The 24,428-nt window shown below is 42.4% G+C and overlaps 1 protein-coding gene across 1 annotated transcript in view; it reads right to left on the bottom strand.

The window, feature by feature from the left end:
- kmr (kramer) overlaps nt 1-24,428 on the bottom strand; it is a 1,412,209-nt gene that overhangs the window by 1,009,362 nt on the left and 378,419 nt on the right. Inside the window, exon 3 of the mRNA XM_068226867.1 lies at nt 8,240-8,300. Coding sequence (XP_068082968.1) covers nt 8,240-8,300 — 61 coding nt within the window. The remainder of the gene's footprint in view (nt 1-8,239; nt 8,301-24,428) is intronic.

The following is a 24,428-nucleotide window of genomic DNA, read 5'->3' as shown; positions in this document are numbered from 1 at the left end:
TTTAATTCAAACACCCGGCCTTTGAGCCCGTAATGTCAGTTTTCTGCTGAGATATGCATACTGTCAAGACACCGCTCTATAATACATCTCGTATAACCGCGTTAGGATCTGTTCTGTCGAAAAAATACGACATAAAAATGCTGTAGAAAATTACCTTTCTAATCATTTTGTCTGAACTTGTTTTTCCGTGCAGGTTATATAATAAGAGAGATAAACATTTAGGCCTTTGCTGAGTTGTGAGAATTTGTTTGAACAGAATGTAGTTTTCACCCTAGAGTGGCACAGATATGTCGACTCGATGTGAAAATGAGAAATCGCGTAAAACAATCTTCAGAGTGGGGGTTCACACTTACTGTCTCTTGTGTACAAGTCCACGGCCAATAGGATTCGTTGCGCCCCTGTGTCCAACGGATACTAACGTGTTGTGTCCATCACAAGGACGAAGAGCAATAGCGACAATGTGGACCCTGACGGACACCGGACTGTCTCTGGAAATCTCTCCCATTTTCTATATTTTATTTCACTGTCACCTGCATTATACAATATACAGCTATACCAAGACGTGAATCTCCCTTGTTTGTTTGCTCTGCAGTTCTGACATCTGCTATATTAGCGTGGCAGTAGTTTCAACATAATTGGTGAGAAGAATTAATTAATAAATAAAACAAACAACTATATAATTATGTAATTATAATTTCAATTTACAAAGTGGGATATTATATCCCGTGTAATCTACTCAACTATAATGCAGTGTGTCACAGATCTAGCACATTAATGCCAACATTACATGTAACTACCAAGTGAAACATTGCAATGATGCGCTTATATTTAAACCTCACTTGTTTACACAACCACTGCGAATTTACTCTTGCACTCTTTAAGTAAGAACACATGCATTAGGATATTTCATTAATTTCTGGGATAAGTTTAATCCATGATTTATGATGTGGATTCCAGCGTCACTTTCTGACTTGTGAAAGCTGACCAACTGAAAGGTCCGAAGGGCAATAAAGTAAGGGTCTAATTGGAGATTGTGGGCCATGATCATGTTTTCTGGCGCTTAGGGCTACATTCTATAACAGAGTGTTGGTCTTCACATCGCTTACACTTTCGAATTAGACCTACACCCTGCTTCGAACGTATTTTCGGCAATGTAAGATGTTAGAGCAGCACCGAGTTTTAAAGCCATTCACTAAACACACCTCAGACTACGTGTAAGTTTTCCTTTTGGCATAAAGGTCTAATGGTTTGGGGTCATCTGAAAATTTGCATCACAAAATTAGCGATACAAAATGTGTGTTGTTACCTGACAACCGTGCAGGCTGTGATGTGAAGTAATGATGGATGGCATGGCAGAGACATTTTCAAAGAGGAGCAATAGAGTACAGATGGTCGATGTGAAGTTGTAGCATGTCATGTGAAGTATTGAGACATATAGAAGGCATCTAAGGCCTCATTTCATACCACACAGTTAAAAAAATACGGAACATGTATTGTAACGTCTAGTATGTGAACGTTAATTTGGTAGATGGGGTTCCAATGGTCGTACAGCATACATTGAGACCTTAGCTACTCAGGGTATGTCAAGTCGAAGTTATACTCCATCTATAGGCGTAGCCATGCATTAAACTGTCAGGTGACCCTCAAAACGAAGTGAATAGCGGTGCGTCCGTGTGTCGTTGTGAGGTACACAGACTACTGCGGTCATTTGAGCACGTTTTACGTCAACCAGCACATTCCATGTGACATCTTAACAAGGTTTAAGTCGCAAGGGCCGTCACTTTGATCCAGGAAGGATGGACTTTTCGTCGTGTTGCTCTGGATCTCAATGTATCTCAGTCAGTTATTCACCGCTTGTGGAATCGCTACAATGAGACAGGCCAGTTCACAAGGAGGGTTGGACAAGTTCGTGGGCGCATGACACCCCACAGGATGATCGATATATGACCATCTGTGTTTTGCGGCGTCGTTCAGCAACTGCCAGAAAACTGCAACAAGACCTCAGGAGGGTCACTGGGGAGCCACGGTGTCTGAATAGACAGTAAGAAACAGGTTAAGAGAAGTGTCCTTACGATCCAAACGTCCTGTTCGAGTGCCCCGTTTAAGACAGCAACATCGCGCAGCTCGCCTTCTGTTTGTCCGTACCCACGTCAATGGGCAACTTCGCCAATGGAGACCTGTGTTGTTCACAGACGAGTCCAGATTTCCCCTGACACAGCGTGATGGCCGTCAGCGTGCATGGAGACGCCGTGGTGAGCAGTACATGCCAAATGTTGTCTAGGAAGGCGACCGATTCGGACAAGGTTCTGTGATGGTGTAGGGGTGGCATCAGTATTGATGGCCGTACGGATCGTGTCGTCGTCCGTGGTAATCTTACCGCTGCGGGGTAGAATCTGCTACAGCATATGTAGGTTGCTGCATACGGTGTTGGCCCTGAATTCGTACTCATGCACGACAATGCCAGGGCTCATGTAGTGCGCATCACCAGAGCTGTCTTGCGAGAACTGGACATTCAAGAGATGGAATGGCCAGTAGTGAGTACCGACCTTAATCCCATCGAGCATGTGTGGGATAGGCTTGACAGACGTGTTCATGGGCGTCCTGTTCCACCACAGACTCTCCAAGACCTCGAATAGGCTCTCATTGAAGAATGGGACCTGATACCGCAACGTGACCTCCGTGGCCACGTAGGTGCCAAGCTGTGATAAATGCTCGTGGAAGACATACATCATACTGAAGCTCTCCAACTGTGATAAAATCCAGCCTGGAGTACTGTTATCACTTTGTTTTCGTCCCTATTTTGACATTTCTGTTTGTTTTCTGAAAATGAACGCGAATCCATCAATGTTCTTTTGTATACTTCAACGGTAAAGAACAAAGGTTCAGTTGGTAATATACCTGGGTGTGAGGTACTGTTTTGTGGAGCATGGCATACGTTCAAAAACATGTTCCCCTAATTTTTTTGAACTGTGTATAAAGAACCGATTTAGTTCCACAGACCTTGAGTCAGTTTCTCCCCTCCGATGCAATGATTCCTACACTTTCCGTTAATCGTTATCAATTTCAGTTTCGTTTGGAGGCGTCATTAGTTCAGTGGCTAAGTTGCTGGCTCCCACTTGGAAGGCTGAGGTTCGAATCTCGATCGATCCTGGGTCGAGATTTTCATCTTAAGTATCACGTGGCGTTAGGAAGAACATCTGGTCTCAAAACCCGACCAAAACCAAAATAAAGCTGGGTGGCTTCAGAAATAACTGAGATAAGCTGAAGAAAGTTCTTTTTAATTTGAGTTTCATTTATTGAAAGACATGTGTCTGATAATTTAATTGCCCGTTTTTTCTTGCCTTTGGTTTTACTTCACAATGACACAGACAGGTCTTATGGTGACGATGGGATAGGAAAATTTTCAAATTACCCTGAGGGGCCTCGCTGGGAGTCTCAAATTTGCGGCTCAGCATAAGAACGCAGTCGGATATATTCATCCTAAACGATAACCTATATGTTTCATGGGCTTAAGAGTCTCCTGAAGTTCCTAATTTTTAATCCTCTCCCCCATATCAAGATTGCGGCAAAATATGCCAGACGAGATAGAAAATTGAAATTGAGCAAAATTATAGCTTTTAGCCTGTAATCGACGGAAAAATTACGAGATGTTAAAAATGTTTATTTTTACCCCCCCCCCCCAAAAAAAATCGAAATATGGAGGAAATTTTAAAGACGGTGCAGGCCTTCCTTTTTAGGTATTTGGTGGCTAAACGGTAAGTCGTATCACAAAACGGATGGCACATTCTCTGTTCAATTTGGAGTGATCTACAACTTGATCCTATGACTTTTTGTCGTATCTCTCTCTCCCTTACGCGTAAGGGTTTGGTTGTATTTCTCCATTGTACGTATTCTTTTCACACACGTATATTTCATAGTTTTACACACTTATACGAAGGATAGAATTATCAAATTTGGCACACATATTGATACTGCGAAGGAAGTGACCATGGTCTGAATTGAGCTACAGCTCCAGCTCCTCTAGATTCAAAATCCCCAATTTAGTAGTAAACTGTCACGTTTTCTTGTACAGAGTTAAGCTGCTTTGTACATTGTACAGGGTGACCCAAAAGTCCGTTAACATTTGGCGAGGCAATATTTGCACAGAATATTTGGAGGTAGGGAGGTAATAATTGGCACACATGATTGGCATGACATGGTGTTTTATTGACACCAAAATGAAGTACACAAGAAGTCGCAAGTCTCCCGCAACCGCCCGATCTCATTAAGGATGCTACAAGACAACATGCGACGGCAATTTCTTACCAAAACTAGAGATATGCTGTACAGTGCTGTTCAAAACATTGTCCCTCGACTACAGGTATTGTTGATGAATGACGGCCGGCAGGCTGAGCATTTGTTATAAAGAACATTGTCTTTGCTAAATTTGGATTGTTCTCCTAATTATTGCTTGTGTATAGTAAGAAGGGCAATCTGTTGGTCATTTTCTGTATTTTTTTTTTTGGTGTCAAAAGAAAAAACATGCCAATCATGTGTATCAATTACACTTAAGAAAATGGAAATTACAACACCATGAAGGCATTGGACGTTTGTGTTAATTTTCAAGATATGGAACGATGCCATGTAGGTATGTAAACGATCAAAGTTTCAGACCGATTGGATTGTTGCTACCGGTCTCCCCACGTGATTGGTCGCGGAGGAATGAACTCCAGTATACGGACTCTGGTGTAGCGTAGTTGACTTTCAGTCTGTGCAGTGAAGTGTTCCCCGTCAAACATGCCTCAGTGACAGAGAAGAGCACGCTATCAACAACTGTCGCCGTTTGAGAGCGCTCGGATAATTGGGCTGTGTGAGGCTGGATTACCGCTAAGGACTGTCGCTGCACGTGTTGGCCGACAGGCATCTACGGTACAACGTGTATGGCACCAGTGGTCAAATGAAGGTTACCCACACTCGTAGACCTGGCACAGGCCCAGCGCGACGGACAGCTGTGAGAGAGGATCGTCGCATCATTCGGATGGCCCGGATGGAACCCCATGCAACAGCAGCGCAAATTCGAGCAGCTGTGGCACCCCACGTTACACAACAAACAGTTGGTAATCGCCTGCGTGCAGCTGGCTTACGAGCCCGTGTCCCTGCAGAAGGTGTTCTATTGACCCCACAACAGCGACGTGTAAGGCTGGCCTGGCGTCGAGAAAGATCGACGTGGGTCGACGAATGGCATAGGGTCGTCTTTAGTGATGAATCGCGCTTGTGTCTTGCCCTCAGTGATCGCCGGAATCGTGTGCGCTGACGTACCGGGGAGAGAGGCCGCCCAGATCTTACTGTCGAGAGGCACACAGGGCCAATACCAAGCATTATGGTCTGGGGAGCTATTGGCTTTAATGTGAAATCACAATTAGTGCTTGTTGAGGGCACTATGACTGCTCGACAGTACATTGATAGGGTACTCAATCCAGTGGTTGTCCCTATGATGGCGAACATTGCTAATGGGATGTTTCAGCAGGACAATGCCCGGGTTCACACTGCACTCATCTCCAGAGAAGCTCTCCACGACATCACAACCTTAGTATGGCCCGCCAGATCCCCGGACCTCAGCCCTATGGAGCATGTGTGGGACATGATGGGTCGACAACTGGCCAACCGTCCTCAGCCACCCACAACTCTGGAACAACTGACCCGTGCAGTGCAGCAAACATGGGCCACAATTCCTCAGGAAGCGATCCAGGGCCTTACTGACGCCATGCCTCGACGAATTCATCAATGTAATGCAGCTCGTGGTGGGCACATCCTGTATTGATTGTTGTCCAAACTTGCGGTCAGAGGGACCTGAAAGTGTAATAATCGAATCACAACCGAACACTCGTCCTGCATATTCCATTGCAGCAATGTAGCACCACTCCTTCTGGGTGTTGCAATTTCATTTTCTTCAGTGTATTACCCCTCTACCTATAACATTCCGTGTAGTGCTGCCTTGCCAAATGTTAACGATTTCGGATCACCCGGTAATTTTTAAAAGATATTAATGGAGTGATGCCTCGAAGAAGGCTTTCGAGTTGAAAGGATGAGTTACTGTGTAAGATGAAGTACAGTAAAATCGTGTCCCCATCCCGAGGTGGTGCAGCTCTTTTTAGGCACACCCCCAATGGAGGTGAGGTGCATGTACCATTCCAACCACATACTAGCCAACCTGACATTCTTACATTTTCTGTCAGAACCGGGAATCGAACTCGGGCCATTGAGGACGGCAGCGGTCCTTACGCTATGAGAACCATGAGATGATTGTCACTTAACAATTCACCCAAGATGAATTGTAATGTCGAAGACAGCACAAAGACCCATACCTCCCGAGATAGAGGAATCAACCAGTGAAACTTAAAATCGTTCGCCTCTGTGGAGTGATTAGTTTCCACCACCGGAGGCCCGGGTTCGAATCCCGGCTCTGCCAGGAAATTTGAAAAGTAGTACGAGGGATGGAACGGAGTCCACACAGCCTCAGAAGATCAGCTGAGTAGACTGGGTTCGATTCCCACCTCAGCCATCCTCGTAGTTGTTTCCCGTGGTTTCCCCACTTCTCCCGCAGGCAAATGCAGGGATAGTACCTAACTTAAGGCCAGGCCCACTTCCTTCCCTCTTTCTGTCTATCCCTTCCAATCTTCCCACCCATCCACAAACCATCTGAGCGAGGTTCTGGACCTCCTTTCCAGTTGTATCACCACGACCAAAAGTCTCACGCTCCAGGTACTGCCCCCGAGGCGGTAGAGGTGGGAACCCTCGCTGAGTCAGAGGGAAAATCCAACCCTGGAGAGTAAACGGATTAAGAAAGAAAGTTAAAATCTTCAATATGGCCGGGAAATGAAAGCCGGAAATTTCCCACCAAGTACGCTGACTATTTGGGCATGCAGCTGGACTGTAAATTTACCGACTCGAATAGGGGTACGCGCATTTCAGTGGCAACCAACCTTGTATCTCTCTTCCTCACTTCATGTCCCAAGATCATTGGAATACAGTTCGGCTCCACGGCCAAATGGTTAGCGAACTGGCCTTTGGTCAAAGGGGTCATTGGTTCGATTCCCGGTAGGGTCGGAAATTTAACCAGCATTGGTAATCTCGCTGGCACAGGGGCTGTGTCGTCTTCATCATCATTTCATCCTCATCACGACGCGCAGGTCGCCTACGGGAGTCAAATCAAAAGACCTGCACCTGGCAAACCGAACATGTCCTCGGACACTCCCGGCACTACAAGCCATACGCCATTTCATATAATTTCATTGCATTTCATTGCGATACATAGAAGGTGTTACATTCAAATTTTCCTTACTGGTTTGAGCCCCCTCCCCCACCTCACGTTGATCTGGTGAATGGAAGGGAGGGCACGTGCAGTAGTTGTCCTAAAACAGAAATCTCATACCTGGAGCCGAGGTACACTATTTTATATCTCAGTTTTATGACGCTAGGATTTGTCTCCTACTTTTATAGCGAAGTTCGGTGAGGAGAGGTTATAGCTCGTCTAGCTAGTACACTTAATGGTAGGATTTCCAGGCCATCTCTCTCAGAAAACTAATTGAAGTGGCCATCGTTTCACAGTTCTTTTTTTTCTTTAACTCTAACCTTCCCACGTTTATGTGGGGTCAGTGGAACATCCAGACACAATGTTCGTCTTGGATACAGATTTAAGGCGGAATATCTTTCCTGACACCACGTCATCTTTAAGTTAAACATTTTTAGAAAAGTGAGACCCACCGAGATTCGAACCTCATACGTCAGGGACGTATATAATAAGATAAATTTGAAATTCAAGAGGACAAATTGGGACAAACATCTGTTTATAGGAATAGGAACTAGGGATTGGAATAATTTACCACCGCGCCAAAGTCCTTCACGGTTGTTGCTAAGTTCATTTTAGTCTACATCAAATTAAAACACTGCAGACGTACAATGTTATAATAAAGAATACATTTTTATTTTACTGTTGGCACTGAGGAGAGGCTATTTTAACATCACATAAATATCAAACGGCTTTGCCTACTTATCAGAATTAACTGAAATTGTATGCGTTTATTCAAAAATATGAATTAAAAATACATAAACGTTAAAAAAAATGTACAGATCAACCAGCGAAACGTTTCATTTTAAGACTATGTAAGTCACCATTCTCCAATAATGTACAGAACTGTAGAAATTGCAAGTAAAGCGTGTTCTATCCTTGTTCTGCAAGTAATCTGTGGATACAACTCACCTTCTTGGTCTCCATAGAAACGAGGGGGCTGGCTGTTACACCTGTCACCGGCGGGTCCAACCTGCAACACAGAGAGCACAGCTTAATTAGGGACTACGCAATATAAGAAAACAACAGTTAATTGGAAGATAAGAAACATTGGGAAGATCAGACTTCCAGACGGTTACGAAGGTAATTAACTGTAATTCAAACAGCCATGATTTTACTTGATTGAGATTGTTAAGATTAAATACTGGCTGAGAAGTAATTTTCTATCATTAGTATTGTATTTGAAAAAAATATAATTAAACAAATTAATTATTATTTTGCAGGTTCGCGAATTTTACTTTTCCTCCTGTGTGTTTCATACCGCTGTGGTTAAAAGAAAAGCACGTACCTTCTTTCAACAGCGTTGACAATAAACATTATATGTTTACTTTTTAATGTTCAAACATTTCTAAGCAAACAAAGTAGGGGTCCCAATATAACGAAAAAAAATAAAATTAAGCAATTTCCTCAACTGCGTTGAAAGTAGACGGGCTAAGGGGCCTGGGAAGACTTCAAATAGGAAGTTTTCAATATTGAGTTGCTTGCCTGACGGGCTAGAACTGTGAATATTACTTTTTGCCTATTTTGTTGTGAATCACCGGTGGGACACGATGACTAACAGAAAGGCCGAGCATGTGAGGTGTACACGTGACCTGCCTTTCGTGAATTCACGTGATAATCATTAACGCAACATTGTATAGATTTGTACAACTGTCAGGTTTTTCGTCGGTAATGATTTCGGGAGTTATTTTTCGTTGCGGAACGTCTCATATCCCAGGTGAAACAGGCACAGACTGCATTCAAGAGATTCAGCAAACTTCACTGTTACAGGGACTTTAAGATCAATCTCCTTCTCCGTTTGCTTCGGTGTTATGTATTGTCTGTCTTACTTTATGGTGCTGAGACTTCAACCCTTACAGAGAACACCACCTAGCAACTTCGAGCCTTGCAGATGTGGTACTACCGATGCCTGCTCAGAAAATCATGGGTTAACAGAATACGTAACACTGCAGAACTCCAACAAGTACACGAAAAGCAAGAGATCACGCACAAGATCAAAAAGAAGAAACTCGAGTATTTTAGCCATATCATTCTAAATGATAAATATAGACTGCTTCAGGTTATCTTCCGAGATAAACCTGAAAGGAGAAGGAACAAGGGAAGAAGGAGAATATCTTGTGTAAGGAATCTACAAGAATTGTATGGGCTCAGTACCCCACTCTTTTCCGAATTGCTGAGAACAAGAAGCAGATCACCCTGATGACAGCCGACATCCAATGAGGATATGGTGGAAGAAGCACATGAAGAAGCGGCCAATAGTTAAAGCCATACGCCATGATTCCTCTAGGAGCTTGAAGAATGTATTTATTTATTTATTTATTTATTTATTTATTTATTTATTTATTTCCTCTTCTTCCGCTTTTCCCACATCTGTGGGGTCGTGGGTGCGAACGGTGTCGCGCATGTAGATTTGGCCCTGTTTTACGGCCGGACGCCCTTCCTGACGCCAACCCTATATGGAGGGATGTAATCACTATTGCGTGTTTCTGTGGTGGTTGGTAGTTTAGTATGTTGTCTGAATATGAAAGTGTTGGGAAAACACAAACACCCAGTCCCCGAGCCAGAATAATTAATCGGACGTGATTAAAATCACCGACTCGGCTTAGAATCTAACCCAGGACCCTCTGAACCAAAGGCTTCAAAGCTGATCATTCAGCCAATGAGTCGGACAATTTATTTATTTATTTATTTATTTATTTATTTATTTACTTATTTATTTATGTATTTACAATTTGCTTTATGTCGTACAGAGAGATACGTCTTATGACAACGACGAGATAGGAAAGGACTTACGAGCGAGAGGTAGGCGATCGTGGCCTTAATTATGGAACATCCCGGTGTGAAAATGGGAAACCACGGAAAACCATCTTCAGGGCTGCCGACAGTGGGGCTCGAACCCACTATCACCCTGATGCAAGCTCACAGCTGCGCGCTCGTAACCTCACGACTAACTCGCTCGGTCCCGCTAAATCTAGTGTACTGACAGGGCAGAGCCATCCGAGTCAGTATGAAAGCGTGTACTTCTCTATCGGTTAACAAGTACAAAGGGCTGCCTAGAAATGAGTGTGATGGGAAGAGGAGGAAGAGGTGTTGTCAGTTTTCTTTCTGCAGTTCAGTGTTTGCTTGAATTTTGCTGCTCACGACATATTGATTTTGATTTTATGTTATTTTGACCAAATGAGTTGTGAGACCTTTAGTACCCAAAAAAACGACGCGACAGAATTAATAACGTATAATTAGGCTACGAATAATTTCGCAACCCAGCACGTAACTCCACGTGGAGTTGACAAGAAGCTGTCATCGGTCCGGCACAAGGCAAGGAACATCAACGCCGCTGCCGTTGGTAACGTTTAGAGTAGCACAATAATACATGACAGCTCCTCAGAACGGCATGTGTGCGACATCCGTGATAAGCACCGTCGCGAAAATGTTAAAATAAAGGTAACCATTTTGAAAAATTGTATCTTCTTTCTCTGTTAGCATCAGATTTGTTACCAGTACCCATCCTTTGATTTGGAGGCGGAAAACTTTGCACAAGCGTTTCTGTCGTCTTGATTATAAAACCATCTTTCAAATGAGGTGATAAAGTGTGTTTAAATTTAACAATTGCGCGTCGTCTCCCTGCATATTGAACTCCTGAGGGACAAAATTCCGACACCTAGGCGTGTCTCAAATTTTATATCATTTGAAGGAACATTAAGGAAATAACATTACTTCCTCTGCCCCAAAATAATACTTGCATTTCTTCAACGGGCACATTTGTTCTTGTAACAAAGGAGAGGGAAAACAAACGCAGGCCTTAATCCGAAATGCAAGGGTTACTGAAAGTATTGTATGCATTGTGAAATGTGGGTAATATCCACGTCCTTGCCAGGCACATTTATTATAGTGGCTTTACGTCGCACCGACGTAGATAGCTCTTATGGCGACGATGGGATAGGAAAGGCCTAGAAGGTGGAGAGAAGTGGCCGTGGCCTTAATTAAGATACAGCCCCAGCATTTGCCTGGTGTGAAAATGGGAAACCATGGAAAACCATACTCAGGGCTGCCAACAGTGGGACTCGAACCCACTACCTCCCGAATGCAAGCTCACAGCCGCGCGCCCCTAACCGCTCGGCTAACTCGCCCGGTGGCACATTTATATCGAGGGGTGCTCAGTACAGAACGTGATTTAAGCATGTATAGTGGTTATATGAGCGATTTCATTGTACGTTGGCATTCGGTAATAGGTTTACCGTTTCTTCGTGGTTTTTGTGACTGCATAAGCGTAGTGTTCGCACAATTGTAAGAACAGCGAAATATATAGGAGACGATGAACTGCGGGCTATTTATATTCATTTGCTTCGTGCTAGTAACGATGATGTCTTGCAAAGACGTCTGATAAAAGAAAGTGCTTTGAAATTCGCTGTTCGAAAAAGTTCTATTTAAAGCATCTAGAGGGCAAGGCAAAAATTCCTTTATGAGTGATACCATAGTTTCCGATGTCTTCCCGGGCCGATGACCTTAGATGTTAGGCCCCTTTAAACAACAAGCACAAACAAGCGATGTCTTCTCTAAACTGAAAGGAGGAATTGACAGGAAGAAAACGGAAACAACTTTTCCCTTTGCGAAAATCCAATGATAATAAATACATCTCCCAGTCGTAAAAAATGGCTGCTAATTTGCTATGAACCAGGTATAAGACAGCCTGCACGGTTTCTATACTAGACTTAATTAAAGTTGGCGTCTGACAGGTAAGGTTGGAGGGAGGAGCACTGCACGTGCCATTTCACAATGTTGCCACATTCCAGCATTCCTTTCTACATGCTCTTACCCATCGCTTCCGGCTCACTTGTTCCCTCCTTCATTCTGACCGCTGTGATCTGTTGTAGACTACCTGGCCAGGCGGTGTCGTCCCATTTGCGATCACTCTTATACAAGCAATCAGGTTCTTATCAGTGACAGTGTCAGGTTTGGCAACTCCCAGCAAGACGAGCTGCCCTGAAGTTTTATCTCCATGGCAACCGCAGTCGCCCGCCCTCGTTTCCATGGCAACCACACAGCCACTCCCTTCATCCCGCCTCCGGCAGGCAGTAAACGAACCTCCCTCTAAGAAATGTCACACACCAACTCTTATTATTAGCAGTATAGGTACCGTAGCATTGTCTGACCATCATCCATACCTTGTATCACTGCCTGCACGATTACCATGGTTACACATCCGTCACACATTTTGTTGCGTTAGATTACAAAAAATGTCGGATGACCCCCAGCGATAAGACATATTTATGTCAAAAGTGTATAAACCAGGAAAGACTGCAGAAAATTACACTCTAGGAAAGGAAAACTATCAGATCTCTGGCCAGCAGTTTGGACATGGCGAAAACAATTGTACGTTGCAGAATTAAAGAAGTACATAAGAGGACATTCACCAACTCGAAAACCAACACTGAACATGAAAAGTGAACAGAAGTGTCTGCACTTTTGCTTTTAAATCCTGGATACAAAAGTTTTCACATGCACTAGAAGATTCCAGGACATGTCTGATCAGATTCATATTGACCGAAGTGTTTTTACATGTGGGAAGTGATAGGGAGCGTATATCCTGGTACCAAAAAACCTGATCCGCACCGAACTTGTCAGAACAAATTGTTCGTTGCCAAAGTGGTGTTTCTAGCTCGCGGTATGAAGGAGAACGTAGCCAGTACTCTGATGACAAATTTGGTGTTTTTAGATTCATTTTACCAGGAGCAGCAGAACCAGTCCTAATGAATATTTTGAAATCTGTCGCCCAACAAGAATGCAGACAAATTCTGATCAGGATGGTGCTGCCTGCTATCAATTCCAAATGGCCCTTATAGGCATCATCATCATCTTTTTTCAGTGTAATAATGCTAAACCCCATATTGGTCCTTCACTCCCTGAGTTTGTAGCTGCTGTTAGTATGGCCGGCCTCACTATTCACCTGCCATGTCAACCTCCAAACATCCCAGATATGGATTCCTGATCTTGCTATTCAGTCTCTCCAATATCATAAAAATCCATTCACATTTGAAGGTCTTGTCATTACTGTCCTGAAGGTCTCTTATTAATAATGTGTTCCTGACTTGCGAACAATACATACATACATACATACATACATACATACATATATACATACATACATACATACATACATTACATACATTACATACATTACATCCATCCATCCATCCATACATACATACATACATACATTACATACATTACATCCATCCATCCATCCATACATACATACATACATACATACATACATACATAAATAACAAACTACCTGAAAAAGAGAAACAGGAAATATCAACGTCAGAGCTGTCTACCTCCAGTACAAGGCTACAGTTTTGACCATTTTGGTCCAAATAGTCGGTAGTGATTGTTGTAACTGGTGATTCTTTCATTGGATCCGCCTTGTCAGAACCTAAACGTACCATCACAAATGTTGTCTATATTAATTCTAAGAGTACATGTTTCGAGAACCTTCATTTCTGTTTATCAGCTATAACATTCTAAAACCTCTTAACATTTCTAGGCCCCTAAATATAAGAAAATAATGAAATGTATATAAAATATAATGTAAAAACTATGGTTTTAAGGTTCTTCGGCTTCAAAAACACAGTAAGTCACAAATTTGATGAACGGCGTATGATGACGCTTATAAAAGTTATAATAGTTGTAATGCCCCATATTTGATTGTCAGATATTACAATTTTTGAAAGCATACCTAGATCTGTTCACGAATATTGAATCACCGGTTTGCTGTACCAAAACCACGCGATGAACATCAGGAAGGTTCTGTTGGTTATCTATATTCCATTTGCGTTTGGTTTTACAATTAAACAGCACACAAATCCATTCCCGAGTCACTGGAATTAACCAATGAAGGTTAAAAGCACCGACGCGGCCGGGAATTTAACCCGACGCCGTATAGATTAAAGGACAGCCCGCTAGCAACTTAGCCATGGAGCCGGACATTATTATTATTATCATTATTTATTTCAAAGGCAGGACAATGAGGGCTTCGTCAGCCAATCGGCTAGAGGCTTTTCAGATGTCGATATGTAGTTCAAGTACCCGTGAGAAGACATCACCAACGAGGAGATATTCTGCCCTGCCGGGAAATCACACAGAGTCTTAACATTCGTAAAATTCAGGAAAGTAGCTGATTTCAGTCATACCTTCCTAAATCACAAAAATAAATCCTGCTACAACCGATCAAAGAAGACCTTCTTCTTATTATTCTTCTTATTCTTCCATACCTGTGGGGTCGCTTCTACGAACTGTGTCGCATATTTGGATTTCGCCCTCTTTTACGGACAGATGCCCTTCCTGATCACTATTGCGTGTTTCCACGGTGGTTGGTAGTAGCACGTTATGCAATCCAAACTCCATGGCCCACCAAGCGACCGCTGCTCAGCCCGAAGACCTGCTGTTTACGAGATGTCGTGTTGTCAGTACGACGAATCCTCTCGGCAGGTAGTCTTGATTTTCTAGACCGGCAAAGTTATCCCACCATCAGATAGCTCCTCATTTGTAATCTCGTAGGCTGAGTGGACATCGAATTAGCCTTCAGAACTGGGTAAAAACTGACCTGGTCGGGAATCAAACCTGGGGCCTCCGGGTAAGAGGTAAGCATGCTACCATTACACCGGAGGGGGGGAGAAGGTCGGCAAGGTAGTGTCACGAAACTTTCTAAATATGAAGAGGAGAGTGTTGGGCAAACAAACAGCCACTCCTCGAGCCAGAAGAAATAAACAGACGCGATTAAAATTCTCGGTCCGGCCTTGAATCCGGGACCCTCTGCACCAAAGGCCTCAACGCTGATCATTCAGCCAAGGAGTTGGAACGGATCACAAATTTTGCCTTGAGCTGAGAAGATTATCCTGACGCGGAAATTTCGACTGTGGCTCAACATCCACGATACAGCATCCCTGACACGAAAAGCGAACGAATCACTGCCAACCCCGGGGGCGGCGTTTCGATCCCCGGCCCCGCCACGAAATCTGAAACATAGTACGTGGACTGGAAAGGGGTCCACTCAGCCTCGGGATGTCAAGTGAGTACAGGGGTTCGATTTCCAACTCAGCCATCCTGGAAGTGGTTTTCCATGGTTTCCTCATTCACCTCAAGGCAAATGCCGGGACTGTACCTATCTGAAGGCCATGGCACTTCCTTACTTCCTTCCTTCCTTCCTTCCTTCCTTCCTTGTCTATCCCTTCCAATATTCCCAGCCCCCACAAGGACCCTGTTCAGCACAGCAGCTGAGACCGCGTGGGAGACTTACTGGTCCTCCTTTCCACTTGTATCCACCCGACCAAAATTCTCACGCACCAGGGCACTACCCTTGAGTTGGTAGAGATGCATCCCTCGTTGAGTCTGAGGGAAAAAAACAACACTGGACGGTCAATGAAGGCCCTTGGAGGGGTAGAGTGGTTAGCCCTACGCCCGACCGCCTTTGCCCTAGGAATTAACCTGATACCCACTTTCGGTGTAGGCCGAGTGAACCTCACGGCCATGTACACCTCCCAAAGTGGAAATCTCTTTTCTTAAATTTTAAGGCTTCCTGAGGGGGATTCGAACCCACGTCCTTCCCGGCGAACCGAGCGCGCCTTTACCGCTTGAGCCAGGTAGCCCCTACACTCGACGGTAAACTGACTACATAAATAAACAATAATACTCAGTCTCTTGAGGCGAAGCACTCTCATACGAATATTAAAATACTAGCGAATGTACCCGTGCTTCGCTACGGTATTCTACATTGTATTCGAATATCGAAGTAAATAGTGTGCATGTAGTAAATAAGATTGTTTTAAAATTGCATGTCTCTTAGCGTTATCCGAGAAAGAGCATGGGGAGGTCCCCGTACGTTGTTTCCAATGTAAAGTGTTTGTTATGGATTTGTGATATAACGGCAGGCTCACTTGCCTACTGCCATTCACAATCGAGTTGGGAAGTTTACATTATAATTGCAGGCCCCATTGCCTACTATGCGCACAGAATCGATTTGGGGAGTTTTCGTTAAAATGGCTGCCCCCCTTTCCTACTTCCAGACAGATTACAGTTTTTATTATAATGGCAGGCAATTACCCTACTATCACTCGAAACTGAGTTGTGCAGTTATCATTATAATGCCAGGCCCATTTTCCTACTTCCAGCCAGCTTACTGCCAGTCTCACCAAGTTGGTGAGTTTCCATCAAAATAGCAGGCCACTATGCCTAATGCCAGTCACATTTTAGATGAGGACATTTCTTTATAATGGCGGGCACCCTTGCCTACTGCCAAACACAATCGGGTAGGAGAGTTTTAAACAAAACTGCATGCTCACTTGCCTTCTGCAAGTCAAATCGAGAAGTGAACTATTCATTACAATTGTAGACCTTCCTTACTAATGACAGTTACACAGGAGTTGGAGAAGGAACCCTTTCATACTGCCAGTCAAAGTCGGTGTGGGGAGTACTGATTACAATAGCAGACCAACCCTTTCTCGATCACTACAAATCGACATCAGTGAATATATATAGATCGACATACGAAAGTATATGCGTGTTTACAATATTGAAGACCTTCATTTACAGATTAACTGCTACTAAACGTACGTCATATCGACAAAGGATTATACCATAAGACACGCCGGATTTAGTGGCCTAAATGGCTGGTCCTATGATATGTCATCTATTCTTGGGTCAGATTGAGTTAGAAACGTGGAACAGGGTAACGTTCTTGTAAGATTATCTCACATTACATTACTTTTCGGATAATTATGTGACAGCTACATACATAGCATTTGGCTGATATATGGCTACTGGGTGGGCCAATTTTCGTGAAGAGTTTGATGATTCTGTATTTCATATAAGTAATCGAAGGTATGAATTATGCATGTGAAAATTCCAAATTGACTTAACATCCATTAATAGAGAAAAATCAAACGTAAAAGGGATACAGATACGGCAAAAAGTCATAAGACCAAGGTTGTAGATCATTCCAAATTGAACGGAGATCGTGCAATCTGTTATGTGATAGGAATTTCCGAAGGTCTGCACCATCATTAAAATTGCCTGCATATTTCGATATTCTTCGGGGATAAAAAGTGAAAAATGTAATGATCTTGGATGTTTTCCGTTCGTTACAGGCTAAAACGTATAATTTTGGCAGTTTCAATTATCTTATTTTTCTTCTGGCAGATTATGCCGAAATCTGGATTTTGGGCGAGGCGGGTAAAAATTAGGACTTTCAGGAAACTAAACGAAAAATTATGCAGATGGTCATTATTACCCCTTAAACGGAAAGCTGTACGAAAATTTCGCCAAAATAGTCAGTGTAGAGACACACAGTCGTTACGATTTGATTTATATAGATAAGGAATCTGCTCCATGTAAAACACCTTTTTGGCTATGTCCGCTGGACTTAACCTGCAAAACTGACCATTCATGATATCTCCCTTATTAATCCTCCTGACGAAAAAATGCACATGAAAAAAAAAGGTTTAGAGGTAGAATTCCATCACGTTTGGTCGATTTCCAGTCAGGTTGGTCTTGTTCTGTATATATTGTGGAAGAGTAAAATCACCATTTCGGTTCCCTATAAACCGCCAGTCCATTCCGGAACATGAAATGTTATTTACGTTTAAAACCTACCTTTGGACAGGTGGATGCTAAATATGAATTTTGGTTCGAATGTCTTCAGTAGTTTTCAAGTTGTAAGGAATACGCTTTACACGCACCCGCTCGTGAGTTAAGTCCGTTGGGACTTGTACAAAAAAACGGTCCGTTAATGATATCTCCCTTATTAATCCTCGTATCGAAATGATGCACATGAGATAAAAGGTTTAGAAAAAAATTTCTACCAAGGCAGGTAGATTTAAATTAACGTTGGTTGTGTATATTTTGTGGAAGTGCAAAATCACTGTTTCGGTTTCGTATAAACCCCCAGTCAGTTCAGGGATTTAGAAACAATATTTGCCCTAAAACCTATCAAGGACAGGTGTATTCTAAATATGAGTATTGGTGGAAATACATCCAGTAGTTTGTAGCACTCGCGTACATACGGCGTAATTAAGGAAGAAAATAATACAGTTAAGAGAGTTGAAAGTAATAGAAAATGGATTATAACTGAGGACAGCCGGATAACGACAAATATGTAAATGCCTAGTTAATGTATTGGAAAATCAAATGACCCTCAATAAATTATGCTAGTGTGAGTTATGGATATAATAAAGCGGTAACAGAGGAGAAATTTAGGTCCAGTGATTCCTAGGTAAACAAAAAATAAGAAGATGACTAATGGTGTTATTACTTAATCTATTCGAAGGCGGTTATAACATCCAACGATATTCCGCCAATATCCCGCAGATAGGCCGATTGACGCCTCTCTTGCCTTCTACCTAAGGAACAACCACGAATTTAAAAGCATGATGAGGAAAATGGCAAAACGTTACTTCCCTGCTGGCATGCAGTCAGAGACGTTGCCATGGTAACCTGTAGGTTCGTTGTCGGTCTGTCGGTCACTCAATGCAGAGCATGGTACCAGCAGAAAATTGTAAATTTCTCCGTCATGTAAAGAGTAAGGTAAATTATGAACATAACGAAAGTTGTTTATAATGAAGAGACGTTTCACGTACGGTAAACGAAGCTTACAGAAAATCAATAGTATAAGAGAAAATGGAGGAAAACCATTCTGATTTTCCTATAAACCCCCCGTCTATTGAAAGATTTTAAAATGATATGCATATTGAAACCTTCCACGGGATGAATACACTCTAAATATGAAGTTTAGTTGAGATCTATCCAGCCGTTTCGACGTGATGGTGGAAAAACCATTCTGGTTTTCCTATAAACCCCCGTCTATTCAAAGATTTTAAAATGATATGCATATCGAAACCTTCCCCGGGATGAGTATACTCTAAATATGAAATTTGGCTGAGATCTATCCAGCCGTTTCGACGTGATGGTGGAAAAACCAATCTGTATTTCCTATAAACACCCCGTGTATTCAAAGTTTCTAAAATGACATGCATATCGAAACCTTCCCCGGGAGAACTATACTCTATATATGAAGTTTGGTTGAGATATATCCAGCCGTGTCTACGTGATGGTCGAAAAACCATTCTGGTTTTCCTATAAACCCCCGTGTATTCAAAGATTTTGAAATGATATGCATATCGAAACCTTCCCCGGGAGGAGTATACTCTAAATACGAAGTTTGGTTGAGATCTATCGAGCCGTTTCGACGTGATGGTGGAAAAACCATTCTGGTTTTCCTATAAACCCCCGTGTATTCAAATATTTTAAAATGATATGCATATCGAAACCTTCCCCGGGAGGACTATACTCTATATATGAAGTTTGGTTGAGATCTATCCAGCCGTGTCTACGTGATGGTCGAAAAACCATTCTGGTTTTCCTATAAACCCCCCGTGTATTCAAAGATTTTGAAAGGATATGCATATCGAAACCTTCCCCGGGAGGAGTATACTCTAAATATGAAGTTTAGTTGAGACCTATCGAGCCGTTTCGACGTGCTGGTGGAAAAACCATTCTGGTTTTCCTATAAACCCCCGTCTATTCAAAGATTTTAAAATGATATGCATATCGAAACTTTCCCCGGGATGAGTATACTCTAAATATGAAATTCGGTTGAGATCTATCCAGCCGTTTCGACGTGATGGTGGAAAAACCATTCTGGTTTTCCTATAAACCCCCCGTGTATTCAAAGATTTTAAAATGATATGCATATCGAAACCTTCCCCGGGATGAGTATACTCTAAATATGAAATTTGTTTGAGATCTATCCAGCCGTTTCGACGCGATGGTGGAAAAACCATTCTGGTTTTCCTATAAACGCCCCGTGTATTCAAAGATTTTAAAATGATATGCATATCGAAACCTTCCCCGGGAGGAGTATACTCTAAATATGAAATTTGGTTGAGATCTATCCGGCCGTTTCGACGTGATGGTGGAAAAACCATTCTGGTTTTCCTATAAACCCCCGTCTATTCAAAGATTTTAAAATGATATGCATGTCGAAACCTTCCCCGGGAGGAGTATACTCTAAATATGAAGTTTAGTTGAGATCTATCGAGCCGTTTCGACGTGATGGTGGAAAAACCATTCTGGTTTTCCTATAAACCCCCGTCTATTCAAAGATTTTAAAAAGGTTATGCATATTGAAACCTTCCCCGCGATGAGTATACTCTAAATATGAAATTTGGTTGAGATCTATCCAGCCGTTTCGACGTGATGGTGGAAAAACCATTCTGGTTTTCCTATAAACCCCCCGTGTATTCAAAGATTTTAAAATGATATGCATATCGAAACCTTCTCCGGGATGAGTATACTCTAAATATGAAATTTGGTTGAGATCTATCCAGCCGTTTCGACGTGATGGTGGAAAAACCATTCTGGTTTTCCTATAAACCCACCGTGTATTCAAAGATTTTAAAATGATATACATATCGAAACCTTCCCCGGGAAGAGTATACTCTAAATATGAAGTTTGGTTGAGATCTATCCAGCCGTTTCGACGTGATGGTGGAAAAACCATACTGGTTTTCCTATAAACCCCCGTCTATTCAAAGATTTTAAAATGATATGCATATCGAAACTTTCCCCGGGATGAGTATACTCTAAATATGAAATTCGGTTGAGATCTATCCAGCCGTTTCGACGTGATGGTGGAAAAACCATTCTGGTTTTCCTATAAACCCCCCGTGTATTCAAAGATTTTAAAATGATATGCATATCGAAACCTTCCCCGGGAGGAGTATACTCTAAATATGAAATTTGGTTGAGATCTATCCGGCCGTTTCGACGTGATGGTGGAAAAACCATTCTGGTTTTCCTATAAACCCCCGTCTATTCAAAGATTTTAAAATGATATGCATGTCGAAACCTTCCCCGGGAGGAGTATACTCTAAATATGAAGTTTAGTTGAGATCTATCGAGCCGTTTCGACGTGATGGTGGAAAAACCATTCTGGTTTTCCTGTAAACCCCCGTCTATTCAAAGATTTTAAAAAGGTTATGCATATTGAAACCTTCCCCGCGATGAGTATACTCTAAATATGAAATTTGGTTGAGATCTATCCAGCCGTTTCGACGTGATGGTGGAAAAACCATTCTGGTTTTCCTATAAACCCCCCGTGTATTCAAAGATTTTAAAATGATATGCATATCGAAACCTTCTCCGGGATGAGTATACTCTAAATATGAAATTTGGTTGAGATCTATCCAGCCGTTTCGACGTGATGGTGGAAAAACCATTCTGGTTTTCCTATAAACCCACCGTGTATTCAAAGATTTTAAAATGATATACATATCGAAACCTTCCCCGGGAAGAGTATACTCTAAATATGAAGTTTGGTTGAGATCTATCCAGCCGTTTCGACGTGATGGTGGAAAAACCATACTGGTTTTCCTATAAACCCCCGTGTATTCAAAGATTTTTAAATGATATGCATATCGAAACGTTCCCCGGGATGAGTATACTCTAAATATGAAATTTGGTTGAGATCTATCCAGCCGTTTCGACGTGATGGTGGAAAAACCATTCTGGTTTTCCTATAAACCCCCTGTGTATTCAAAGATTTTAAAATGATATGCATATCGAAACCTTCCCCGGGATGAGTATACTCTAAATATGAAGTTTGGTTGAGATCTATCCAGCCGTTTCGACGTGATGGTGGAAAAACCATTCTGGTTTTCCTATAAACCCCCCGTGTATTCAAAGATTTTAAAATGACATGCATATCGAAACCTTCCCCGGGATGAGTATACTCTATATATGAAATTTGGTTGAGATCTATCGAGCCGTTTCGAGGTGATGGTGGAAAAACCATTCTGGTTTTCCTATAAACCCCCCGTGTATTCAAAGATTTTAAAATGATATGCATATCGAAACCTTCCCCGGGAGGAGTATACTCTAAATATGAAGTTTGGTTGAAATCTATCCAGCCGTTTCGACGTGATGGTGGAAAAACCATTTTGGTTTTCCTATAAACCCAACGTGTTTTCAAAGAGTTTAAAATGATATGCACATCAAAACCTTCCCCGGGAGGAGTATACTCTAAATATGAAGTTTGGTTGAGATCTATCCAGCCGTTTCGACGTGATGGTGGAAAAACCATTTTGGTTTTCCTATAAACCCAACGTGTTTTCAAAGAGTTTAAAATGATATGCACATCAAAACCTTCCCCGGGAGGAGTATACTCTAAATATGAAGTTTGGTTGAGATCTATCCAGCCGTTTCGACGTGATGGTGGAAAAACCATTCTGGTTTTCCTATAAACCCCCCGTGTATTCAAAGATTTTAAAATGATATGCATATCGAAACCTTGCCCGGGAGGAGTACACTCTAAATATGAAGTTTGGTTGAGATCTATCCAGCCGTTTCGACGTGATGGTGGAAAAACCATTCTGGTTTTCCTATAAACCCCCCGTGTATTCAAAGATTTTAAAATGATATGCATATCGAAACCTTCCCCGGTATGAGTATACTCTAAATATGAAGTTTGGTTGATATCTATCCAGCCGTTTCGACGTGATGGTGGAACAGACAAACAGACAAACAGATACAATTTTATTTATATAGATTATTATTTTAAGATCAATGATGCACTTACAATATTTGTTAACCAACGAAGTTCTTCTGAATTTCAACTCGGAATGTATTTTGATTAGCTTTTCATATAATCCTGTGGAGATGACGGAAATACATAATTTAAATTCAATGTCAGGAAATGAAAAACTATAAAGTTTACTCAGCTTTGAATGTCTTCTAGAGCGTTACTAAGTTTTCAGATTACACTTTGACGAAATGAAGTCTTACAATTGGGACTGAAAGCTCCCTCAGCAACAGAAACGCTCACCCGAAGCTTGTAAAGCGTTCTCAGAATAAATAAAATGCTACGAGAGAGTGGAGTTACATTGCTAAGAAAGTAATTTCACTGAAGGTCTACAGTTCGAGGCAGATACTTTAATCCAGTTATCAGTTAATTAAACAGCAACGAACTACTTTTAGAGATGAATGGACCCACATTATTAAGTAGAATGGTAGGAATTGGAAGTTACAACACCGAATATCAAACCAAACTAAACCAAACGCTTTGGCCAAAGGGCCCGAAGGGTCATGACCTACCAAGCGACCGCTGCTCAGCCTGAAGGCCTGCAGATAACGAGGTGGTGTCTGGTCAGCAGAACGAATCCTCTCGGCCGTTATTCTTGGCTTTCTAGAATGGGGCAGCCATCTCACCGTCATATAGCTCCTCAGTTGTAATCACGTAGGGTGAGTAAACCTCGAACCAGCCCTCAGATCCAGGTAAAAATCCCTGCGCTCGCCGGGAATCGAACCCGCATCTTCCAGGTAAGAGGCAGGTACCCTACCCCTACAACGCGGGGCCCGCTGCGACAAGACCGAACGGAGATTCGAAATTCGAAAACCCTGCACTGACAGCGGCTTTTCTCTGTCTTTTCTTTTTTTGCTAGTTGCTTTACGTCGCACCGACACAGATAGGTCTTATGGCGACGATGGGATAGGGAAGGCTAGGAGTGGAAAGGAAACAGTCGTGGCCTTAATTAAGGTACAGCCTGGTGTGAAAATGGGAAACCACGGAAAACCATTTTCAGGGCTGCCGACAGTGGGGTTCCAACCTACTATCTCCCGAATACTGGCCGCACTTACGCGACTGCAGCTATCGAGCTCGGTTTTTCTCTCTCTTACAGCCAGTGACGAACGCTTAGTTTCGTCAGGGAACGAGAGTTATTTTTAAGACGGATTATCCAAATGGAATTTAAGGCAATTTTAACCGGAAGTCGCATTACGTTTGGTAACGGAGAAGTCGCGCACGGTCGAAAAGACCTCTTCTACATAGATCTTCGATAATTCCGTAACACATGATTTTTGTGCAATTCTTTATCAGTTAACATCACACTCATAGATTAATAATAATGTTATACATTTTTATGTCCCACTAACTACTTTTACAGTTTTCAGAGACGCCAAGGAGCAGAAATTTAGTTCCGCAGGAATTCCTTCAATTGCCAGTAAATCAACTGACGCGAGGCTGACGTATTTGAGCACCTTCAAATACCACCGG

The sequence above is a fragment of the Anabrus simplex genome, chromosome 3 (genome assembly GCF_040414725.1).
Source record: "Anabrus simplex isolate iqAnaSimp1 chromosome 3, ASM4041472v1, whole genome shotgun sequence".
Classification (NCBI taxonomy): Eukaryota; Metazoa; Arthropoda; class Insecta; order Orthoptera; family Tettigoniidae; genus Anabrus; species Anabrus simplex.
Note: the sequence above shows the minus strand (reverse complement) of the source record. Positions and strands in the feature narration are given on the sequence as shown.